At 48.3% G+C, this 22,088-nt stretch overlaps 1 protein-coding gene across 3 annotated transcripts in view; it reads left to right on the top strand.

The window, feature by feature from the left end:
* Window positions 1-22,088, top strand: part of KANSL2 (KAT8 regulatory NSL complex subunit 2) — a 97,489-nt gene that overhangs the window by 5,650 nt on the left and 69,751 nt on the right. For 2 of the 3 annotated variants that reach the window (XM_029594619.1, XM_029594621.1), the window contains exons 3-4: window positions 21,243-21,421; window positions 21,606-21,720. In XM_029594619.1, the coding sequence (XP_029450479.1) occupies window positions 21,243-21,421; window positions 21,606-21,720 (294 nt within the window). Of the gene's footprint in view, window positions 1-2,340; window positions 2,484-21,242; window positions 21,422-21,605; window positions 21,721-22,088 lie in introns of all 3 variants that reach the window. The other variant, XM_029594620.1, reaches the window with a different exon arrangement.

The following is a 22,088-nucleotide window of genomic DNA, read 5'->3' as shown; positions in this document are numbered from 1 at the left end:
CCAATTCTATGTGTTTCTACTTGTTTCATTGTAAACCGATGTGATATGTAAACAAATGTCTGTATAGCAAAGCTAGAAATAAAATAAATATTAATGGCCATGGCAGGAAGACATGGTCGTGCGCCGCATAGAAATCCACCTGGGTGAGGTGGTTCTCATGGCTCCGGATTGGCAGAGATGTCCATAAACATACACACAGTTAATGCGACTCCAACATTGCTCTATGCTTTAACGGCAAGAGGAAGTGTGGAAAAAAGGATTTGCATCCCCAAAAAAGCAGGGGAGTAGCTTGCTTGTTTACGGCAGTTACCACACCAAACCAAATAAGCTTGATACTTCACTTTCAATGCACATCCAGCATAGCTCTCTGCTTCAACGGCAGGGAAAATGAAGAAAAGATGATTTATATTCAGCATCAGCCAATAAGGAATGAATTACATAGTCTGGGTAAACAAATAAGCATGGGTGTAGCTTGCTTGTTACGGCGGCTACTACCCTGAATCAATTAAGAATGATACTTCACTTGGAATACATATCCAGCGCAGCTCACTGCTTCAACAACAGGGGTGAATGAAGTAAAGAGGATTTATATTCAGACAACCAACAAGGACTGAATTGTACAGGCAGGGTAAACAAACGGGAGTAGCTTATTACGGTGGTTACTACCCCAAACCAATTAGCTAGATACTTCACTTAGATGCAGCTCCAGCACTGCTGTCTGCATCGCTGGTGGGAGTGGAAGGGAATTGGAACCAAAAAGTTACCAATAAGGACCCTGACCTCAGCGGTCAGAGTAACAGATACCTATGAAAACGAATAGGTGTGACAGCTTGCTGGGCAGACTGGATGGGCCGTTTGGTCGTCTTCTGCCATCACTTCTATGTTTCTAACTGATCAACCTAGCACTGGACGGTCCTCCAAGGTTGGGGCACCTGCTGAATCTCTTGCATCAAGGCCCCGTTTATTTCGATCAGGCAGATTGCTTTTGTCTAGTGGCTTTGTTTTTGAGAGGGAGTGTATGAAGAATAAGGGTTATTTGGATGGGTTGATTGCTATCCTGCTCCAGTCCAGGAAGAATTCCATTTCGTTGGCATATGTCAGTGTGGGGAATTTTTGAATCTTGGTGCCTTGAGCACAAAGTGAATCCTCTTTGGTGCTCTGGGGGGATGTCTTGTCCCTTTTGCAGGGCAGCCTCGTTAAGAGTTTATCCTTTAATTCTCTGAGTTCAGATGGCGGCCCTAGGTTATTTTCGTGGCAAAGTGCAAGGAGTTGCCTTGTCGGCACAGCCGGATGTAGTACGTTTTCTCAAGGGAGCGAAACATTTGTGGCCTCTGGTTTGGAATCCTTGTCCTTCCTGGAGCCTTAACGTTGTCCTGAAAGCTACGTTTATGTCTCCGTTTTGAGCCTTTGAAGCAGACTACATTGAAAGATATTACTTTGGAGGTGATCTTCCTGGTGGCGAAATCTTCTGCCAGACGGGTGTCTGTGCTTCAGGCCTTATCCTACAGGGAGCATGTTTTGCAAATTACAGACTCGGGAGTGCCCTTGAATGGTTCCCTTCTTTTCTGCCTAAGGTGGTATCATCTTCATTTAAATCAGTCGGTGGAACTGCCATCCTTTCCAGACTTGGTCCCTTCCACTCCTCAGTCCAGAGAGTTGCGGAAGTTGGATGGGAAGAGGGCTCTCTTGCGTTACTTAGAGGTGACTAACAGTTTCCGCTTGTCTGATCATCTTTTTGTTCTGTGGAGTGGCCCTAGACGGGGGTATAAAGCCTCCAGAGCTACTATTGCGCGGTGGTTGAAGGAGGCCATTAACTCGGCATATGTTACTCAGTCCAGTGCCGTCTGGTCTTTGGGCGCATTCTACCCGTTCGCAAGCGGCCTCTTGGGCCGAATGCAAGCAAGTATCACCACAAGAAATCTGTAGAGCGGCTACTTGGAAGTCTTTACATGCTTTTGGCAGGCATTACCGTTTGGATGTCCAGGTTCCAGAGCTTGGCAGTTTTGGTGAAAATGTATTCCAAGCGGGACTCTCGCGGTCCTACCCACTGTAGGGAAGCTTTGGTACATCCCTGCTGTCTGGACTGATCTGGGTACGTACAGGGAAAGGAAAATTGGTTCTTACCTGCTAATTTTTGTTCTGTAGTCCCATGGATTAGTCTAGAGTCCCGTTCAGGAAGGGGGTATTGGAGAGTCTGCTCGGTTGCCTTTTTTTCTTTGCAGAGCCTGCTTGATCACTCGTTTTCCTATTCAGAATGGCTCAGATTCTTGTTACTCCTACACAGGATATGGTGCAGGCAACATTTTCTTTTTGTAAAATAGTTCAATTTGTTTTTTAAAGGTTTTGCATCTGGCTTGGGTACAGTTCCATACTGGTAGACTGCAGGTGGCAGTCAGTCAAAATTTCTCTGTCTTCGGCTGGATGGGAGGCAAAACCCAGTTGTCTGGACTGATCTGTGGTACTACAGGAGTGAAAATTAGCAGGTAAGAACCAATTTTCCTTCCTTTGATCTCCAGTCCTTGATCTGTCCTCTTCAATTGCCATCATCCCTTATCTCATTTTTCTTCTTCATTATCTCTTCCACTTTGGCCTCTTCTTGGGTCCTCTTCCTGATCCCCAGTCCTTGAGCCCCCCTCCCTCCCAAGCCCTTTTTGTCCTTTGGGGCCCAGATTGGACCTGAAGATATTACAAACTTTTGTCTTAAAAAGTGCAGATGTCTGGGTGCTGCATTTTGTCTTCGTTTTCACTAAAGAAGCAATTTGAATTCTTTTGCCCTTAATTTATAGTACTTATGTGAAAGGAACAGTATGAAATAAAACTTGATCAAGACTTGACTTTTTTTCCCATGCTGTTTTGACCAGGAAATTTGAAGGTGACAAATTCTATGTTGATATTGCTGCTTGAGTATTGGGATGGGAACAGGTCTTCCAATTATTGGTTGTGCCCTATAGAAAAAATAGGGCAGTTAGTGTATTTTGCTGTTTCTTTGCTCTTTAACATTGGTAGATCCCAAGTGCCTAAAGGCTCTACTTAAAATTTGCTAAATCAGGAACTGAGACTTGACTGTATAACCGCAGAAATTCTTTTGACTGTTTCGTGTGTCTAACTGCCATAGGAACCATCATTTTGCAAAAATCCAAATTTTTGCAAAATTCCCAAGTGTGGAAGTAAGCAGGAAGTTTCTGGGTCATATCAAAAGAACACATGATGTTAGGTTAGCAGTTAAATATTCCCTTTATGTATCCAGATCAGCCCAGACTCCCCTCCAACAGATGGAGACAGAAGTTTTGACTGACACTGCTACTTATCCTGAATTGCCACCTGCAATCACTCAGTATTTGTGTCTCCAGCAGATAGGGATGTGCATTCATTTTGAACGAATGCGCAATCCACAATGTATAGGTCCCTATTTTTGCATTCGTGGGGTTCTGAAACGTATGGCGAACACCCACGAATGCAACATATCATTAATGAATAAAACCCCCACCCTCCTGACCCCCCAAGACTTGCCAAAAGTCCCTGGTGGTCCAGCGGGGGTCCTGGAGCATTCTCCTGCACTCGGGCCGTCGGCTGCCGGTATTCAAAATGGCGCCGATAGCCTTTGCCCTTACTATGTCACGGGGCTACCGTTGCCATTGTTCGGCCCCTGTCACATGGTAGGATCACAAGATGGCGCCAGCCGTCCATTGCTCCTACCATGTGATGGGCTGACCAATGGCACCGGTAGCCCCTGTGACCTAGTAAGAGCAAAGGCTATCGGCACCATTTTGAATACAGGCAGCCGACGGCCTGAGTGCAGGAGAATGCTCCAGGACCCCCGCTGGACCACCAGGGACTTTTGGCAAGTCTTGGGGGGGGGGGGGGGCAGGAGGGTGGGGGGTTGTAGTTAAATTAAAGGGTTGCGGGTTTTTTTTTTTTTCAACTTTAATGGGAAATAAATACCATACGTAACTAATGGACGAATCGGGGTCCCCCGAAAATGGATGTAACAGATTTGGGTCCTTACAAATACCAAATCGAACCTATCCGTCCCTGCTGCACATCCCTACCAGCAGATAGTGGAGATGCAAAACTCGCAGTCTGCTAGATAGATTTGAAGGTGTGAATAGCATAGTTTAGGCTCCAAAAGGAGGAAGATTCAGCTTTCCAGCCTCCCAGGTGGTAGTCAGGTCCTGGGCGGACTATCCCTCCAGTATTTGAGGCAGAGGGGCTCAGGTCGCGGTCCTTTGATTTAGCTCTCATCCCTTTTGGTGACTAGCTGGGTTGACACCAGGTGTCCCGGCTTACTCACCATGCAGGGGACACACAGAGCCTGCTGCCATTTCAGGGAAGTGTTGTCTCTCTTTTTTTTTTGCTTATTTTTAAGTTAAAAAAAGAAAAAACAGCAATACGATTTCCCTTGCCAGTGGCACGCTTTTCGACATGCTTGTGCTTCAGGTCAGCTCAGGCGGCTCTCTGGCTTCCCATTTCTCACGCGGCTCTCCCTCGCTATCACTCCGCCATGCCGCATGGTGCAGCCTGCTCAGCCTGTGGTGACATGGGTGCGCGTCTTTCATGTGGTGGCTTGTGCTCCCGCTGCCTCCCTGTTGGGGAGGGCGCCTCAGGGAACGGATTGGGGCAGAGGTTGAGCGGGAGCTTGGGCGACTCTTTCCAGTGCGGCAGCCTCCAGAGGTTCCTTCCCACTCAGCACAGAAACAGAGGCCATCTTGTCTGCGTTCAGGTCTCCGGTGGGGAGAATCCCCTCCACTATTGCTGCAGGTGGGGGCTTCTGGCGGTGGCTGTTCCTGCTCGGTCTACATGGCCCTAGATGAGGGTGACTCTGAGGAATGTTCAACCACCTACTTCTTTTTCTTCTGAATTCGTCCTTCATGCATAAGGCCTTCAGGACCAGAAGTCAGCCAAATGGCATGGGGACGGGGAGTTTTCTCCCAGTTCTGCGAAGAGAACCAGGGCCCTGGAGGAGCTTTGGGGGTCCAAGGTCCCAGCATTTTCAGGCTGCTCCACCCGCAACAGACAAATCCTCAGAGGATTTACCTCAGGATGACGCGCTTGGGCAGGATCCTCCAGGGGCTGACCCTAATGTGGGGAATCAGGAGCGTTCTTTAGTTTAGGGGCCTGCTCTCGAGGGGGATGATCCCATGGTGGTGCAACTCTTCTGCAGAGAGGAGCTGGTGCTTCTTATTCCTGTGGTTCTGGATGAGCTGGGTATTGACAACCCCCCCCCCCCCCCCCCCCCCAGGAGAACTCTGGGCTGGGGGTGGTGGATCTTGTTATGGTGGGCCTTAGAGGTCCCACCCAGTCTTTTACGTTTCATAAGTCATTTACAGACTTACTTTTCCGAGAGTGGGACACTCCGGATATGAGACTGAAGGTCAGTCGGGCCATGGACAAATTATATCCGTTGCCAGAAGAGGCTCTGGATCTCCTCAAAATGCCCAAAGTGGATGCTGCGGTTTCGGCGATCACTAAGACGACCATTCCGGTCACTGGGGCTGCCGCAGTCGAGGATCTTCAGGATAGGAAGCTGGAGGTCAATCTCAAGAAGATCTTCAAGGTCTCCACCCTGGGAGCGCAAGTGGCTATGTGTAGTAGTTTTATGTTGCGGGTGGACCTTCGCTGGGAACAGCAGCTTCAGGAGGTTAGGCCCGACTGAGTCGGTTCAGGCCTGCCGGTTGGAGGCGGTAGTGGCCTACAGTGCAGATGCGCTTTGACCTTCTCAGGACTTCTTCCAGAGCCATGGTGGCAGCAGTTTCCACGCACAGGCTTCTCTGGTTGAGGAATTGGTTGGTGGATATTTCCTTTAATTCGCAGCTGGGTTCTCTCCCTTAGAAAGAAGGCTTGCTCTTTGGAAAGGATCTGGAGGACATGATCAAATCCCTTGGAGAGAATAAGGTGCATAAGCTGCCTGAGGACAAGCCAAAATAGAGGACTACCTTCTCCTCTCGCTCCCTTTTCTGGGGAAATCGGAAATTCAGGGGATCAAGATAGTTGGGGTCCTCAGCGAGACTGGGCTCCAGTCAGCAGCAATCCTGGAACCAGTCCTTTCGTTGGATGCAGGTCTGGCAGAGAAAGTTCTTCTCAAGGATCCAGGGGCCTTAAATCCTCCCAATGATGTGAGGCTGGTTCACTCCTCTGTTCCAGTAATAAGGGGCCGGCTGACTCTCTCTTACAAGGAGTGGGCCAAAATCACATTGGACCAGTGGGCCTTAAGTATAATGACACGGTTATGCTTTAGAATTTGCTTGGCCCCTAAGGCCTCTGGTTCCTGCTCTCCCCGTGTTCGTGCGAGCAAAAGCGGTTAGCCATGTGATACTGTGTGCCGTCTCAGCCGGTTAGGAGCTATTGTTCTGGAACAGGTTGCTACTCCCATCTATTTCATTGTTTCGAAAAAGGAGGGCACATTTTGCCCATTCTCGATTTTGAAGAGAGTAAGCAAGGCGCTGAAGGTTCCACGTTTCCACATGGGGACACTGCTGTCAGTCATCACTTTGGTACACAAAGGGTAGTTCCTAGCATCTTTGGAACTAATGGAAGCCTACTTGCACATCTGTATCAGGCGCTATCACTAGCAGTATCTGCGATTTCATGATTCTGGGGAAGCACTTCCAGTTTTGCGCTCTGCCCTTCAGATTGGCAACTGCACCCTGAACCTTTACCAAGGTCATGATGGTGGTAGCGACGGTTCTCAGTAGAGAAGGGATCTTGGTCCACCTCTACCTGGACGACTGGTTGATTAGGGCAAAGTCGGCACCCATGTGTCAGGCGGCCGTGGATATTCAGTCCTCCAACATCTGAGATCTTTGGGGTGGATAGTCAACTTTTCCAAGAGACACCTGGTTCCTTCCCAGAGGCTGGAATTCCTGGGAGCCCTCTTTGATGTGACTGTAGGGAAAGTTTTTTTTTTTTGTTTTTTTTGTTTTTGTGTTTGTTTTTTTTTCTCACTGAGCAGAGGATCTCCAAGCTACAATCTCAGGATTGAGTGCTTCTGAGGACGTGTTTGCCGAAGGTCTTGGATTACTTGCAAGTGCTCGGCTCTATGGCTTCCACCTTAGAGTTGGTACCGTGAGCCTTTGCGCATATTTGATCTCCACAGTCAGCCTTGTTGTCTTGTTGGGATCTGAAGTCTGAGCTTTTCCATCTGCCTCTGCCTCTCACGGAGCCGACTTGAGCCAGTCTGTTGTGGTAGCTTCTCCCCGACAAGTTACGCCGAGGAGTGGATTTGGAGATTCCATCTCGAATGGTTGTGACCACGGATGTCAGCCTTTCCGGTTGGGGGACGGTCTGTCAGGGGAGTTCGGCGCAGGGCCAGTGGTCGGCAGAGGGAGTCCTCTTGTTTGATCAGTCGCTTGGAAACTCGGGCTGTGAGATTAGCCCTTTGGGCCTTCCTTCCCCTATTGCAGGGGAGGTCGGTGAGAGTGCTGTCAGACAATGTGAGACAGTAGCCTATATAAATCACCAGGGCGGTACCAAGAGCAGAGTGGTAGCTCAAGAGCAAGTTTGCTTACCGTAAACGGTGTTTTCCGTAGATAGATGAATTAGCCATGTCGTCTGGGTATGTCTTCTGTGCCACTAGGTGGCAGAGCTCTCTCTAAGTCTAGTAAAATCTTTCAGCTAGGAGCTCCCTCCTGCATGTTGCCAGTATTGCCTCAGGCTCCTCAGTCAGTATCAAAGCAAGTAGGTTAGAACTGTCTGGGGAGGCTGGCGGGCCAGCATGGCTAATTCATCTATCTACGGAAAACACCGTTTACAGTAAGCAAACGTGCTCTCTTCACGTAGATAAGCATCTGAATTAGCCATGCTGTCTGGGAGTCCCCAGCTGAAGTATTTAGCATTTGTGTTATGTTCATAGTGCTTGATTTGCTCAATACTATAGGGAATGGCAGACAGTTCCTATGAAGGCTTCGGTTTAGTGGAACTTGTGCTCTTCTGAAGGATAGTCTGACACATTAATGTGTCATCCGCTGCTTGTTTATCCAGACAATATTGGGATGTGAAAGTGTGTAACGAGGACCATGTCACCACTTTACAGATATGATTGGTACTTCATGGAGGTTGGCTTTTGAAGTTGCTATTGCTCGTACCTGATGTGCTTTAGGCATTGCAGGTAATGTCTGTGATAGTTGAGTATAGCAAAACTGGATGCAGTTGGATATCCATGTGGATAAAGTTCTTTTCTAGCGTGTAGCAGATGGACTCAGGACCAATGGGTATAGTGTACTCCTGATAGCAGTTGGAGACGGATCAGATTTCAATCTGACGTCAGCCCTAGTGTGTATATATATATATATATATATATATATATATATATATATATATACCCCTGCAGGAAGTGCAGGTCTTCGGTATTTTCAGTCTCCATAGCAGTTAGGGACTCTATGCATGCTAGCACAGCATTAGAGGAGTTTTTCCAAAGAAAACCAAATTAAGAAGAAAATCTTACCTCTACAGACTAACCCCGCTCTCCTACGGTGACACCCGTTGGGTCCCTCCCCCAGTTGAGATTTCCCGAGGTGATTTCCACAATCCCTCGGAGGTAAGCCTTGGTCCGGCAGCCGACCCTCGACGGGAACCTAGCCCCCAACATCAGGTGAGGCTGAGAGGCAGCGGGTGCAACCTCGAGCGCGGTGGTGAAGGTATTTTCCCTCTCCCCCCGCAGCCGGAGACTGCCCGGAACGAAACTGGGAAGCGCCGAGATGACAAGGTAAGGTAGAAATCTATTTAAAAGACTCCAGTCTCCGAAGCTCGAGGAGAAGCACAGGTCGCCAGCTGGGACCAGTGCCACCAGGTTGATCGGCCCTAGCAGGGCTAGACCCCGGTCAAATCAGAGGGCCCTCCCACGTGGAGACCCTTCGAGGTGGTCGCCGTCACCATTTTGGCTCTGTTCGCCGCCGTGCGCACGAATACCTTGTGCGAACAACGTCACACGTACCCAGCGCACAAGCGTCGCGCTTAGCCACATGCTTACTGTGCCAGGCGCATAATTTCGACCTGTGCGCACAGCTCCCTGCAAGCGTGCATCAAACCCATGCGCACAACTGTATTGCACGCGCACAAGCCATGGCACCACTGGAAAATAAACTCAAAGCTCAGGGCCTTTGCCCAGCATGCCACATTAGAGCTGCACAGCATGAGGAGGCCACGGCCCTGTGTATACAGTGCGAAGATGCCCTAGGGGACCCAACTCATGGCCCTCCCCAGCCGGTACCGGGCTCCAGCGTCTTGAGCAGTACGCCGGATCTAGCATTACACAGTGGGACCCCCCCCTCAAATGGGGCTCCCAGGGACACGGCGCCCCTTAGTCTAGACCCAGCATCTATCTCCTGGGTGGAATTCTTCAAAGGTCTGCATGCCTTCATCCACATGCAACCAGGGCCTCCTATAATATGGCCACAGGCTCCACCAGAGGACGTCAACATGCCAGGCCCCATCTTTGGGGACACAGACAACTCAGATGAGGATTCAGAACCCCTGGAGAAAGGGGAACTCCCGGGGACAGAACCCCACCGGACCATGAGACGCTTCTTCACAAAGGACGAGCTTCCAGACCTGGTCACACACAGCTTAAAAGAGCTTGCCATCCCGGGCACAAGTGCCTCGGGGGAACCTAAGACGAACCCACTATTAGGGGACTCCGTCAGACCTCCCGCCATTTCCCACTATTTACAAGCCGTCCAGCAACTAATTGACCTGGGATGGGATGCCCCAGAAACTACTTTCAAAGGGGGCGTGCTCTGGCAGCCATGTACCCTCTGGACCCAGCCACCAAAGATCTCCTGACATGTCCAAAAGTGGATGCCATGGTCTGCATGGTCTCGAAGCGTGCTACTATCCCGGTGGAGGGAGGAGCAGCACTCAAGGATGCTCAAGACAGACGTCTGGAATCTATCCTCAAACAGTCCTTTGACATCTCCGTTATGTCTTTACAGATCGCGGCCTGCTGTGCCGTGGTGACACGCGCCTGCTTAGCACAGACCAGGAACAACACTCCTGGGAAAGCCCTGGAACCAGCTGTATCATTCTTTGCGGACGCTGCTTCTGATCTGGTACGCACAGCAGCTAGAGGAGTGTCATCCGCCGTGGCAGCCAGAAGACACATCTGGCTCCAAAACGAGACTCACAAGGATGCCTTTCAAGGGAACACTCCTGTTCGGAAGCGAACTAGAGAAACTAGCCAACAAATGGGGCGAGTCCCCACTGCCGTGGCTACCGGAGGACAGGAATAAGAGAAACCAGCGATCCTTCCCCCGGACCTCCAGGTGCAGAGGATCACAGCGCTTCAACCCATATAGAAGCTCATATCAAGCGGCACGCCTCGCAGGCCAGAGCCAGTCCTTTCGGAACAAGCACAACAAAAGGGGAGCCAGCTCAGGCCCAGGCCCCAGCCGCACCCCACAATGAAAATCAGCTGACCCATCCAAAGGAAGAGGCCATAGGGAGCAGACTTGCCCTATTCTACCAAAGATGGGTCGGGATAACTTCGGACAAGTGGGTCCTATCCATCATTCGAGAGGGATATTACCTGGATTTCCACTGCCTCCCTCCAGACAAGTTTGTGGAATCTCCCTGCCACGACCCTTCCAAAAGGATGGCAGTGGAAGCTACACTGACCAGATTATTAGTCTTAGAGGCTATAACACTGGTGCCTCCACAACAAATAAATACTTGACATTATTCCATCTATTTTATCATCCCCAAGAAAGGAACATTTAGACCCATCCTAGACCTCAAGGCGGTCAACAATCACCTGAAGATTCCTCGCTTCCGCATGGAAGCCCTATGCTCGCTAATAAGGGCGATACAACCGGGAGAGTTTCTTACATCCTTGGATCTGTCGGAAGCCCACCTACGTATTCTGATCCATCAAGAGCATCAGCGTTTTCTACGCTTCTTGATCCTGGACTGTCACTACCATTTCCGGGCACTACCTTTTTGGGTTAGCCACTGCACCCCGGTCATTCACCAAGATCATAGTGGTGGTGGCAGCAACACTGAGGAAGGAAGGAATCCGTGTGCACCCTTATCTAGACGATTGGCTGATCAGAGCGAAATCCCCAGAGGAAAGCCACCAGGCAACCAACAGAGTCAAAACTCTACTGGAGAGCCTCGGGTGGGTGGTCAACTCAAACGAGCTGCCTGCAGCCCTCCCAATCTCTAGAATACTTGGGTGTCCAGTTCGACACCAAACAAGACAAGGTCATCCTGACACCGACAAGGAGATCAAAACTGATGACCCAGTTACGAACCCTGTAGTTCGAACTTCACCCCACATCGTGGATTACCTACAAGTTCTCGGCCTCATGGCATCCACACTGGAAGTAGTCCCATGGGCACGAGCTCACATGAGACCCCTACAACACTCACTACTATCACGATGGAATCCACTGTCCCAGAACTACACCATATGGCTTCAGCTCCCAGGCAGAGTTCGGGCCCAACCACGATGGTGGTTACAAGAAGCCCATCTGAGCCAGGGAACGAGACTATCCTCGCCAACCTGGATCCTACTCATCACGGATGCCAGCTATGAGGATGGGGAGCACACTGCCAGGAGCTAACCGCCCAAGGGCAATGGAACGAAGAAGAGTCGGGATGGAACATCAATCGCCTAGAAGCCCGGGCAGTCAGACTAGCCTGCCTAAGGTTTATTCACAGACTCCGAGACAAAGCGGTCAGAGTAATGTCGGATAACGCCATAACAGTGGCCTACACCAACTGTCAGGGAGGAACCAGAAGCCAGCAGGTGTCTCTGGAAATGGACCTCCTAATGTGATTGGTGGAAGTGAATCTTCAAGACACTTTGGCCGTCCACATTGCCGGGAAAGACAACGTCGCTGCGGACTACCTCAGCAGAGAGAGTCTAGATCCAGGAGAATGGAGGCTGTCGACCACAGCATTCCAATTGATAGTAAACCGTTGGGGAACACCAACCATGGACTTCCTGGCAAACCGTTCCAATGCCCAAGTACCCAGTTTCTTCAGCCGCAGATGGGAACCCCAGTCCCAGGGAATCGATACCCTGGTACAGTCCTGGCCTCAGGAGACTGTTATACGCCTTCCCGCTGTGGCCCCTATTGGGTGCAATCATCCACAAGATAGAACACCACAGGGGACCAGTACTTCTAGTGGCCCCGGACTGGCCAAGAAGACTGTGGTACGCAGACATGCGAAGACTACTGACAGGGAACCCCCTGCTATTACCTCCACACAGAGACCTGCTCCAACAGGGACTGATCCTCCACAAGGATCCAGCTCGATTCTCTTACGGTCTGGCCATTGAGAGGACTCGCCTAAGGAGGAGAGGATACTCGGGGGCAGTAATGGACACCCTATTCTGAGCATGCAAGTTCTCCACATCCCTAACATACATAAGGATTTGGAGAGTATTCGAAGCCTGGTGCGAGGACCATGACATCATACCACGCTCAGTCAAAATTCCTGCGATTTTGGAATTCTACAGAATGGCCTACAGAAGGGATTGTCCCTCAACTCCATCGAGGTACAGGTGGCCGCATTGTCATGCTACGGAACCAAGAGTGAGAGCGGCAGCATAGCCTCTCACCCGGATGTCTCCCTCTTCCTGAAAGGAGTCAAGCACATCTGACCACCCCTAAAGTGGCCGGTGCCTCTTTGGAACCTCAACCTTGTCCTAGATTTCCTAGCAGGAACCTCCTTCAGACCTCTCCGTGGCCTGTCTCTCAGACTATTAACATTGAAGACTGCCTTCCTGCTGGCAGTCTGTTCAGCTCGTCGTATATCCGAGCTACAAGCACTGTCCTGCCGGGAGCTGTTCCTTAGACTCACCCCAGGAACCATCCAGTTATGCACAGTTCCGTTGTTCCTCCCCAAGTGGTGTCTCGCTTCCATCTCAACCAAACCATCTCGCTACCATTACCAGATGAGCATAAGAATTCGAAAGAGGCTCGAAGTCTACGCCACCTCAATGTCGGCAGGCTCCTAGTCCGATACCTGGAAAGGTCGGAATCTGTACGAAAGACAGACCATCTATTCGTCCTTCACAGCGGGAAGAAGCAAGGGGAAGCGGCCTCGAGAGCAACCATAGCCCACTGAATCAAAGAAGTTATCAAGGCGGCCTATGTAGAAGCAGGCAAACCACCGCCTTTACAGGTCCAGGTCTGTTCTACTAGAGCCCAGGCAGTGTCCTGGGCGGAAACAAAGATGCTGTCATCCGCCGAGATCTGGAGGGCGGCGACATGGTCCTCCATTCATACCTTCTCCAGGTTTTACTGCCTGGATGTTCAGGCTCGGGAGGACACAGCATTTGCAAGGGCAGTACTAAGTGGGTCACGGGCAGCCTCCCACCCGGTTCGGGAGTAGCTTTTATACATCCCATTGGTCCTGAGTGCATCTGCTACACACTAGGAAATGGAGAAATTACTTGCCTGATGATTTTATTTTCCTTATTGTAGACAGATGGACTCTGCATCCCACCCACGGCTGCCGTTACTCATGGAATACTCAGGGGACATCCCTGGGAGCGAGTGATTCACGGGTAAGCCATGCTTTCCTTCATCTAGGACACCCACCCTACCGGGTGTCGACATTTCTCGGTTGAGGGCACTGGTGGTCTCCAGCTATAGCCAATTCAACCAGTTCAAATTAATCAAGTTATCCAAGTTATAAAGTTAATAAAGTTATTCAAATTATTCAGTCATACATATATCCACAATGCTTTTCGAGGAGAATACTGAAGAGCTGCACTTCCTGCAGGGGTATATGTACTAGGGCTGACATCAGATTGAAATCTGATCCATCTCCAACTGCTATTAGGAGTACACTATACCCATTGGTCCTGAGTCCATCTGTCTACACTAAAGAACGAAATTATCAGGTAAGTGATTTCTCCATTTGTTACTGGCCATCCTTGTGAATTTGGATTGAAGGAAATGAACAGTTGGGATGGCCTAATGGGAGAATTTTGCGCTGTTTGTAGTAAGCCAGTGCACGTTTATAGTCTAGAGTATGTAGTTTCCTTTCATTATCATTGTGATGAGGTTTTGGATGAAATGTAGGTAAGGTGATATTCTGGTTAATATGGAAACTGGAGATCACCTTTGGAAGAAATTTCGGGTGTGTCTGTAAGGTTACTTTGTCATGGTGAAATTGAAGATAAGGAGGGTAGTGAACCAGGGCTTGTAGTTCACTTATCAGTCTTGCTGAAGTTAATGCCACCAAAAAAAGTACCTTCCATGAAAGGTAATGAAGGTGACACGTTTCTAAAGGTTCGAACGGTGGAAGCATGAGCTGTTCGAGAACTGTTAATATCCCACGGCACCGATGGTTTCTGTAAAGGTGGACGTAGGCGCAGAACTCCTTTCATGAATCTCGAAACTAAAGAATGACATGAAATAGGCTCTCCATTAAGAGGAATGTGGTAAGCTGCGATAGCGCTTAAATGTACCCTTAAAGAGGAAGTGGCAAGTCAGTCACTGTATAGCAGATGAAGATACAAAAGAAGTTGGTGTGGTGAACAAGTGAATGGGGTCTGTTCCTGTGGATAAGCACCAGGAGTTATAGCGATTCCATTTTCTTTGGTAATTGAGCCTTGTGGAAAGTTTTCTTGAGGATAGTAATACGTCCTGGAGAGCAGGAGAGATGTTCAAATGTTGGTTTGTGAGCCTCTCAATCTCCATGCCGTGAGGTGAAGGGGATGTAGCAGTGATCCGTTGTCCTGTGTAAGAAGGCAATTGCTGTCCCCCAGAGGCATTGGATTGCAGGAGGTAGCTGTACCATGGCTGTCTTGACCATGCCAGTGCTATGAGTATTAAATCCGCTTGGTCTTCGATACACCTCTGAATCGTTCGAGCGACGAGAGGTGTCGAAGGTAATGCGTACAATAGATCATGTCCAACCGATTAAAAAGGCATCAGGAGCAAGTCTGTGTGGGCTCGGTTAAAATGAACAAAAGGTCTTTAGTTTTGTGTTGACTTCTGTTGCAAAGAGGTCTAGGGATGGGAGACCCCAGACTGAGAATATGTGGCTGGTCACTTCTGGGTTTAGCTCCCATTCGTGGGGGTGAAAAATCCTGTTGAGTCTGTCTGCTCTTGAATTGTGAATGCCTGGTAGGTAAGTTGCCTGTAGGGAGATGAGCCTGCAATGGACCCATTCCAGAATCTGAACAGTTTCCTTGCATAGGTTCCATGAACCGGACCCTCCTTCTTTGTTGTTGTAAAACATTGTAACTTGATTGTCCTTGTGAATCATTACAATTCTTTCCCGAAGGAAGCTTTCGAAGGCTCTAAGGGCGTAACGTACTGCTCATAGTTCCAGAAGGTTTATGTGCAGTGTCCGTTCGTATGAAGTCCACTGACCCTGTGTTTGTAAGTAGTTTGTGTGCTACCCATCCTGTGGGGGATGCATCTGTGGTTAGTATGATCTGATGTCATAATGGGTGTAAGGGGGAGCCCGCCTGCATGGTTTTTGGGAGTATCCACCACTCCAGATCCTGTTTCATGCTGTTGGTTAATGAGATGGGAGTCGATAATGGTTGAAGAAATTGGTCCCATTGATGCTTTAACCCCCAATGGAGGTGGCGCATATGGAGGTGCCTATTTGGAACCACATAAATGGATGCAGCCATATGTCCAAGAACAGTGAGGACCTGGCGTGCTGGTACAGTCGTGGTGTGAAGAAGAGTTGTAGCTAGCGTTGAGAGAGTTAACGCTCTCTGATGTAGCAGGAATGCCCTGTCTTGGACTGTGTCTATGAGGGCTCCTATGAACTGCAAAATCTGAGTGGGTTCTAGATTTGATTTTTCGTAGTTGATGAGAAGACCTAGATTGTCTAGGCATGAAATTGTTTGAAGAAGATTGTTTTGCAATAGTGCTTGATTGCCTGCTAGTATCAGCTGATGGTCTAGATACGGGAATATCTGCACCCCCTGTAGTCGAAGGTGTGCCACCATCACTGCTAGGCATTTGGTAAATACTCTTGGGGCAGAGGAAAGGCCAAATGGAAGGACTTTGTATTGGAAGTGTTGATCTTCCATCTGGAAACATAGGTAACATCTGGAATTGGGATACATTGGTATGTGTGCATAAGCATCTTTCAAGTCCAGCGAACACATCAAGTCCTTGGGCTGAAGGAAAGGGAGAATGGATTTGAGAGAAGTCATTTTGAATATCTCTGAAGAAATTTGTTGAGTTGGCAGAGGTCTAAGATTGGCCGTAGACCTCCTGATTTCTTGGGAATTAGGAAATATTGGATGTAAAACCCAAGATGTTTCTCCGGGTAAGGTATCTTCTGAATGCAATTGTTTTGTAAGAGAAGTTGTATTTCTTGCAGAAGATGAGATTTGTAAGATGTGAAAGCTTTTTGATGGATTCGGTGTGGAAGGGTGGGAAGGGAGGAGAAATGGAGAGAATGTCCATGTTGTATTATGGATAGTACCCATTGATCCGATGTTATTTTGGTCCAAGCTGGAAGAAAATTGGATAATCTCCCTCCCAGTGGTGGTGGTAGCAGAACAACCTTTAAAAACCTGTTGTGGGTTTTGCTGGCTGAGGATCAGGTGGTTGTCTAGGTTGATAGGGGTTTCTTGCAGGCTGATGAGGTGCTGTTGGTTGATATGGTTGTTGCCTTGGTGGATAATATGTTTGAGGTTTATAAGATTTGAAAGATCCTTTCCTGTAAGGAGCAGGAGCAGTGTATTGACGTCGAGTTGTGGTGGAATGCTGAGCTGCTGTTAAAGGATTGCCGTTTTTGTTCTTTAAGCTTTGTAACGGTAGTTGTAAACTGGTCTCCAAACAAATTATCCGGGCGACAAGGTAAATTAGTGAGCTTGTCGTGGACGTCATCACGAATAGCACTAGAGCGTAACCATGCAAGATGTTGTGCTGCTAAGGCATTTGCTGAAGATTTAGCTGATATATCGAAGCCCTCATGCACCGATCTTAAAAGGTGTCTTAACCCTTTTTCCAAGTTATAATATGGAATAGGTAATGTGTCATCTGGAGATGCCTGTTGTAGATGTGGTTTTAGTGCCTGAAGGCTCTCAAATAAGTATTGAGCTATATAAAACTGATTATTTTGTATCCTGGCATTGCGGATTGGAAGGACTTCTTAGCAAATTCATCTAGGGATTTATTTTCCTTAGTTGGAGGAGTGCTAGAATGTATCTTTGCCTTCCGAGCTTTCTGCATCGCAGATTCAACCACGACTGATTGATGTGGAAGTTGAACTGCAGAATGAAAGGCTGAATCCTTCATCCGGTATTTGATATCCACTTTCCGAGATGTTGGGAGGGGGTGGATAAAGGAGTATCCCATGCTTTTTCCATTAAGGTTGTTAAAACCTGGTGTGGCAAAGCCAGTGGCTCATTGGGAACATCAAATATTTTCAGGATGCCCAACATTTCTTGGTCAGGGATCCGGGATCCTCTTGGTTTCAACATTGAATATCTGACCAACCTTCTCAAATTGAGAATATGAGAGGTCCTCCGGAGGGGGAAGAAAGTTGTGGAGGTAAGTCTGGCGGATCAGAAGGGTAACCCGTTGAGTTTGAGGTAGTGTCTGAATCCGAAATGTCCTCTGTAATTGGTAAGTGTGAAGGTGGGAGGCATTTTGGCGCCGTAACAGCTAATGCTGGATCTTCCGGAAGAGATAATGGTTGTTGTAGAAGACCAGTAGGTGGTACTGTCGATGTTGTTACTGACTGTAACAGTTGATTAAGAATGGTGGTGATTTGAGACACTGCTTGTGTCGCTAATGCCGACGTAGATGGTTGTTGAGATGGTGCGGATCTTAATGGTGGTTGTGAGGGAACAACCTTTCCTGGAATCTGTGCACCAATGGATGATACAGAAGCAGAAGACAAAGATCCAGATGATAGTGATGTCCGAAATGCGTATTGGTGATAACTCGCCCTCGGATTCCATCGGCAAGGGTGTTGAAAATGGTTTCTTTCCTTTTTGAACATAATGATGTTTCTTTGGAAGTTTAGGAGTCTGCTGCTTCGGGGGAACTCCCAGTGCGTTGACAGGCGTGGGTTGAGTCGCAGGTGCGTCGCTTGAAGCAGATTGCGTCGCAATATCTTCTCTGCGTCGATGCTGAATGCGTTGATGGTGCTTCGGGTCGATGCTTCTTCGCAGTATGAGGTTTTCGTCGATGCGTCGGTAAGACCACGCTTCAATATGGCGTCTGCTCTCTTATGTCCAGAGCATCGATGTAGTCTAATGCATTGGTGAGGCACGCAGCCGCGATGCCACAGACGCATCCCCCGCTCCTTGAACAGATTCTCTGCTGTCGGTCACAGGAGGATGTCCTGACCTGGGGGAGTCGACTGAAGAAGCTCTCCTCTATGAAGGGTCCTTCTGTCTTCGCTTAGGACCTGGAGAGGAGCGAACAGAGGCTTCAGAAGTGGCATAAGAGCCTGAAGCTCTGGACTGCAAGTCTTGCATCTTTGCAGCTCTCTTTGAGCTCGTGGGGACATACTTCCGCAGTCCACGCAGTTCTTCTGATCATGAAGAGGTCCGAGACAGAGGTTACAAGATGAATGGCCATCTGTGGCCGACATAATTTTGCCACATGAGCAAAATTTAAAGCCTGGATGAGGCATCGTTCAGTAGATCTCAGAGATGTTAAAAACTACTGTTTTGTGATCTTTTTCTTTAACTTTTGTCTAACTTTTGGAAACTTTTTTTCCTCACAATTTTCAGTTTCACTTGAGAGAGGAGCTCTGCGAGGCTAACGGTCGCATGGAAAAAAACTGACCGAGGAGCCTGAGGCAATATTGGCAACATGCAGGAGGGAGCTCCTATCCGAAAGATTTTACTAGACTGAGAGCTCCGCCACCTAGTGGCACGGAAGACATACCCAGACAGCATGGCTAATTCAGATGCTTATCTACGTGAAAAGCACAGGAACTCATCGCCTGGGCAGAGCTGCACCTGGAGATTAGTGGCCTCTCACATAGCGGGCTTCAGCAATGTGCAGGTGGATTTTCTCAGCAGACGTCAGCTGGATCTCGGAGAGTGGGAACTGTCTGAAACTTTCCGGCTCCTTTGCAGCAAATGGGGCACGCCTCATCTGGACCTCATGGCGACGTTTCGCAATGCCATGGCCCTGCGGTTTTTCAGTCTGCGACAGGTGCAGGAGGAGTGGACATCTTAGTTCTCCCTTGGCCATCAGACATTCTTCTATATGTGTTTCCCACCCTGGCTGCTGATCAGCAGAGTCCTCCGTCGCATAGAATCTAATCCGGGCGACGTGATTCTTGTGGCCTAGGCGTCCATGGTTCACAGATATGGTTAACCTCATGTGGGCAGTCCTTTACAGTTAGCCCATCTTCCACTTCTTCTGCGTCAAGGTCCCATGTTTTTGGATCAGGCAGATTGCTTTTGTCTAGCGGCCTGGCTTTTGAGAGTGAGCATCTTAAAGAGTAAGGGTTATTCAGATAGTGTGATTACTACCCTCTTGCAATCCTGGAAAACTTCTACTTCTTTGGCATAGATCTGGGTGTGGCAAGTTTATGAGTCCTGGTGCTAGGATCACTGGATACAACCTGCTCGGGCCTCTGTGGTACATGTGTTGGCCTTTTTACAAGAAGGTCTTATGAAGGGCTTGTCTGTTAATTCCCTGAGTGTTCAGGTAGTGGCTTTAGGCTTTCTGTGGTAAGATCCGGGGGGGGGGGTTGCCCTGTCAGCGTATCGGATATAGTGCGTTTTCTTCAAGGAGCAAAACATCTGCGTTATCCGGTTCAGAATCAGTTTCCTTCCTGGAACCTTAACTTGAACTTGAGAGCCATGTGTGAGCCCCTATTTAAGCCATTGAAGAGAGCGGCTCTTAAGGATCTTACTTCGAAGGTCACTTTTTTTTTTTTTTTTTTTTTTTTTGTGGCCATATGTTCTGCTCGTAAGGTTTCAGAGCTCCAAGCCTTGTGGATTACAGATTCGGGTGTAATCCTAAGAGCAGTTCCCTCCTTTCTACCCAAGGTTGTGTCCACTTTTCATCGGAATCAATCGGTGGAGCTCCCATCTTTTCTGGCTTCGGGTCCTTCTACTCATCTTTCTAAAGACTTGCAAAGATTAGAAAGTTAAGCGGGCCCTGTTGAGATATTTGGAGGTGACTTAACAGTTTCCCCCTCTCTGATCATCTGTTTGTACTCTGGAGCGGCCCCAGACGAGGCCTTTATTGCTCGATGGTTGAAAGAAGCAATCAGTTCTGCCTACATTACTCAAGGGTGCCTGATTCCCGTTGGGCTTTGGGCACATTCCACTCGTTTGCAGGTGACCTCCTGGGCCGAGTGTAAGCAAGTATCTCCACAAGAGATCTGAAGGGCGGCTACTTGGAAGTCTTTACACATTCTTGCCAGGCATTACGGGATGGATGTCCAGGCCCCAGAAGCTGACATTTGGAGAGTGTGTGCTTCAAGCGGGACTCTTGAGGTCCCACTCCGGGTAGGGAAGCTTTGGTACATCCCAGGAGTCTGGACTGATCTGGGTATGTACAGGGAAAGGAAAATTGCTTCTTACCTGCTAATTTTCATTCCTGTAGTACCACAGATCAGTCGAGAGTCCACTCAATTGTTTTTTTTTCCTCTCTCTACTCTAAAGAAAGGTGCAGGTTCTTGGTTCTGTTCAGGGTTTTGTTTGAGCTTTCAAAGTTCCCTTCCCTGCTGTTTCATTTGGGAGAGGACTAATTGTTTCTTTGTTTAGCTTGGGTACATTTCAATACTGAGTGACTGCAGGTGGCACCTCAATAAGTAGCAGTGTCAGTCAAAACTTCTCTGTCTCTATCTGCTGGAGGGGAGGCAAAACCCAGGAGTCTGGACTGATTCTTGGTATTACAGGAACGAAAATTAGCAGGTAAGAACCAATTTTCCTTTTTTGTACATATCAGAGATTTTTTTAAACGTATGCATACTGGTTCAAAAAACTCTACCTTTCCCTAAGTATTGTGAGGAAGCTATGAAAATCAAATATCCAAAAGGATGGCCAAGATCAATTTAATTCTGTTTCAAATTAAGTTTTTTTACATTGTGTATGTGTGACATTGCTGCTCTTGGGTTCATTGTTTTCTTTCATTGTGCCTTTTAGATCCAGTTCCATGTAGACAAGGCCTAAAATGTTGGGTAGAAATGTACAATTTTGCTTCTTTATGGTGTTTCTAGGACATGTGAGAATCTGCCACAGTAGCTGTTCTTCTATATTCTTTTGTCCAGCCTATAGAACAACCACGTCTAACAGGAGCATTGGAAATTATATTTTATATGCTTTCTTTCCTCAGTGTTGTGTTCTGTGCTGAGCATGCCCGCAGGAATGCCTTGGCACTTCATGCCCAGATGAAGAAGACAAACCATAGGCCAACTGGTGAAACACTGCTATGCCAACTGAGCTCATATACCAGAGCAGATCTGGGATCACAAATTCAGGACAGTAGTCGCATAGAGGCCAACAGAATTCTAGGTAAGAGCCAGCAGGACCTTCAGAGTGGAAAATGGAGAGGAAAGATTACTGCAGGTGTAATGGCACATTCCCTGGTTGGGGAAGGGTGGCATTTTTGGAGAAATGGCATAGTGGGGAGGCAGCAGCATTTGATTGTCTCAATTAAAAGATGGATTTTGTAAAAGAGCCTCTTTGTTCTGTACAGATGAAGACAATTGGAGTGATGTTGAGCCGGACCCTGTCATGGTGGATCAGACATGGAGAGGAGACCCTGACAGCGAGGCTGACAGCATAGACAGTGACCAGGAGGACCCCCTAAAGTGAGTGAGGCTATCCATGTAATTGTGGAAGAGCCATGGAGAATATCTCCATCCTCTCCCCAGAAAGAAGGAATGTGTGGAGGATGATTTGGGGGGGAATAGAAATGCTTAAATCCATGAAGAAGGGATTGTGAAAGACCACAAATAGAGGAATACATATAATAGAGCTATAAAAATTTCCTAGTATGTAGCCAGATGGACTCAGGACCCCAATGGGTTATATGCTCCCCTGCTAGGAGATGGATTCAGGTTTCAAAGCTGATGCCCCTTAGATATACCATTGCAGTGACCTCAGCAATTCAGTATCTCTGTCTCTTTGCAGATGTGGATGTGCTATCCCCATACCAGCATTGGTGTTTAGCGGGATT

This window comes from Rhinatrema bivittatum, chromosome 3 (assembly GCF_901001135.1).
Source record: "Rhinatrema bivittatum chromosome 3, aRhiBiv1.1, whole genome shotgun sequence".
NCBI classification, from domain to species: Eukaryota; Metazoa; Chordata; class Amphibia; order Gymnophiona; family Rhinatrematidae; genus Rhinatrema; species Rhinatrema bivittatum.
The sequence above is the reverse complement of the archived record's forward strand: the minus strand, read 5'-3'. Positions and strand labels throughout refer to the sequence as shown.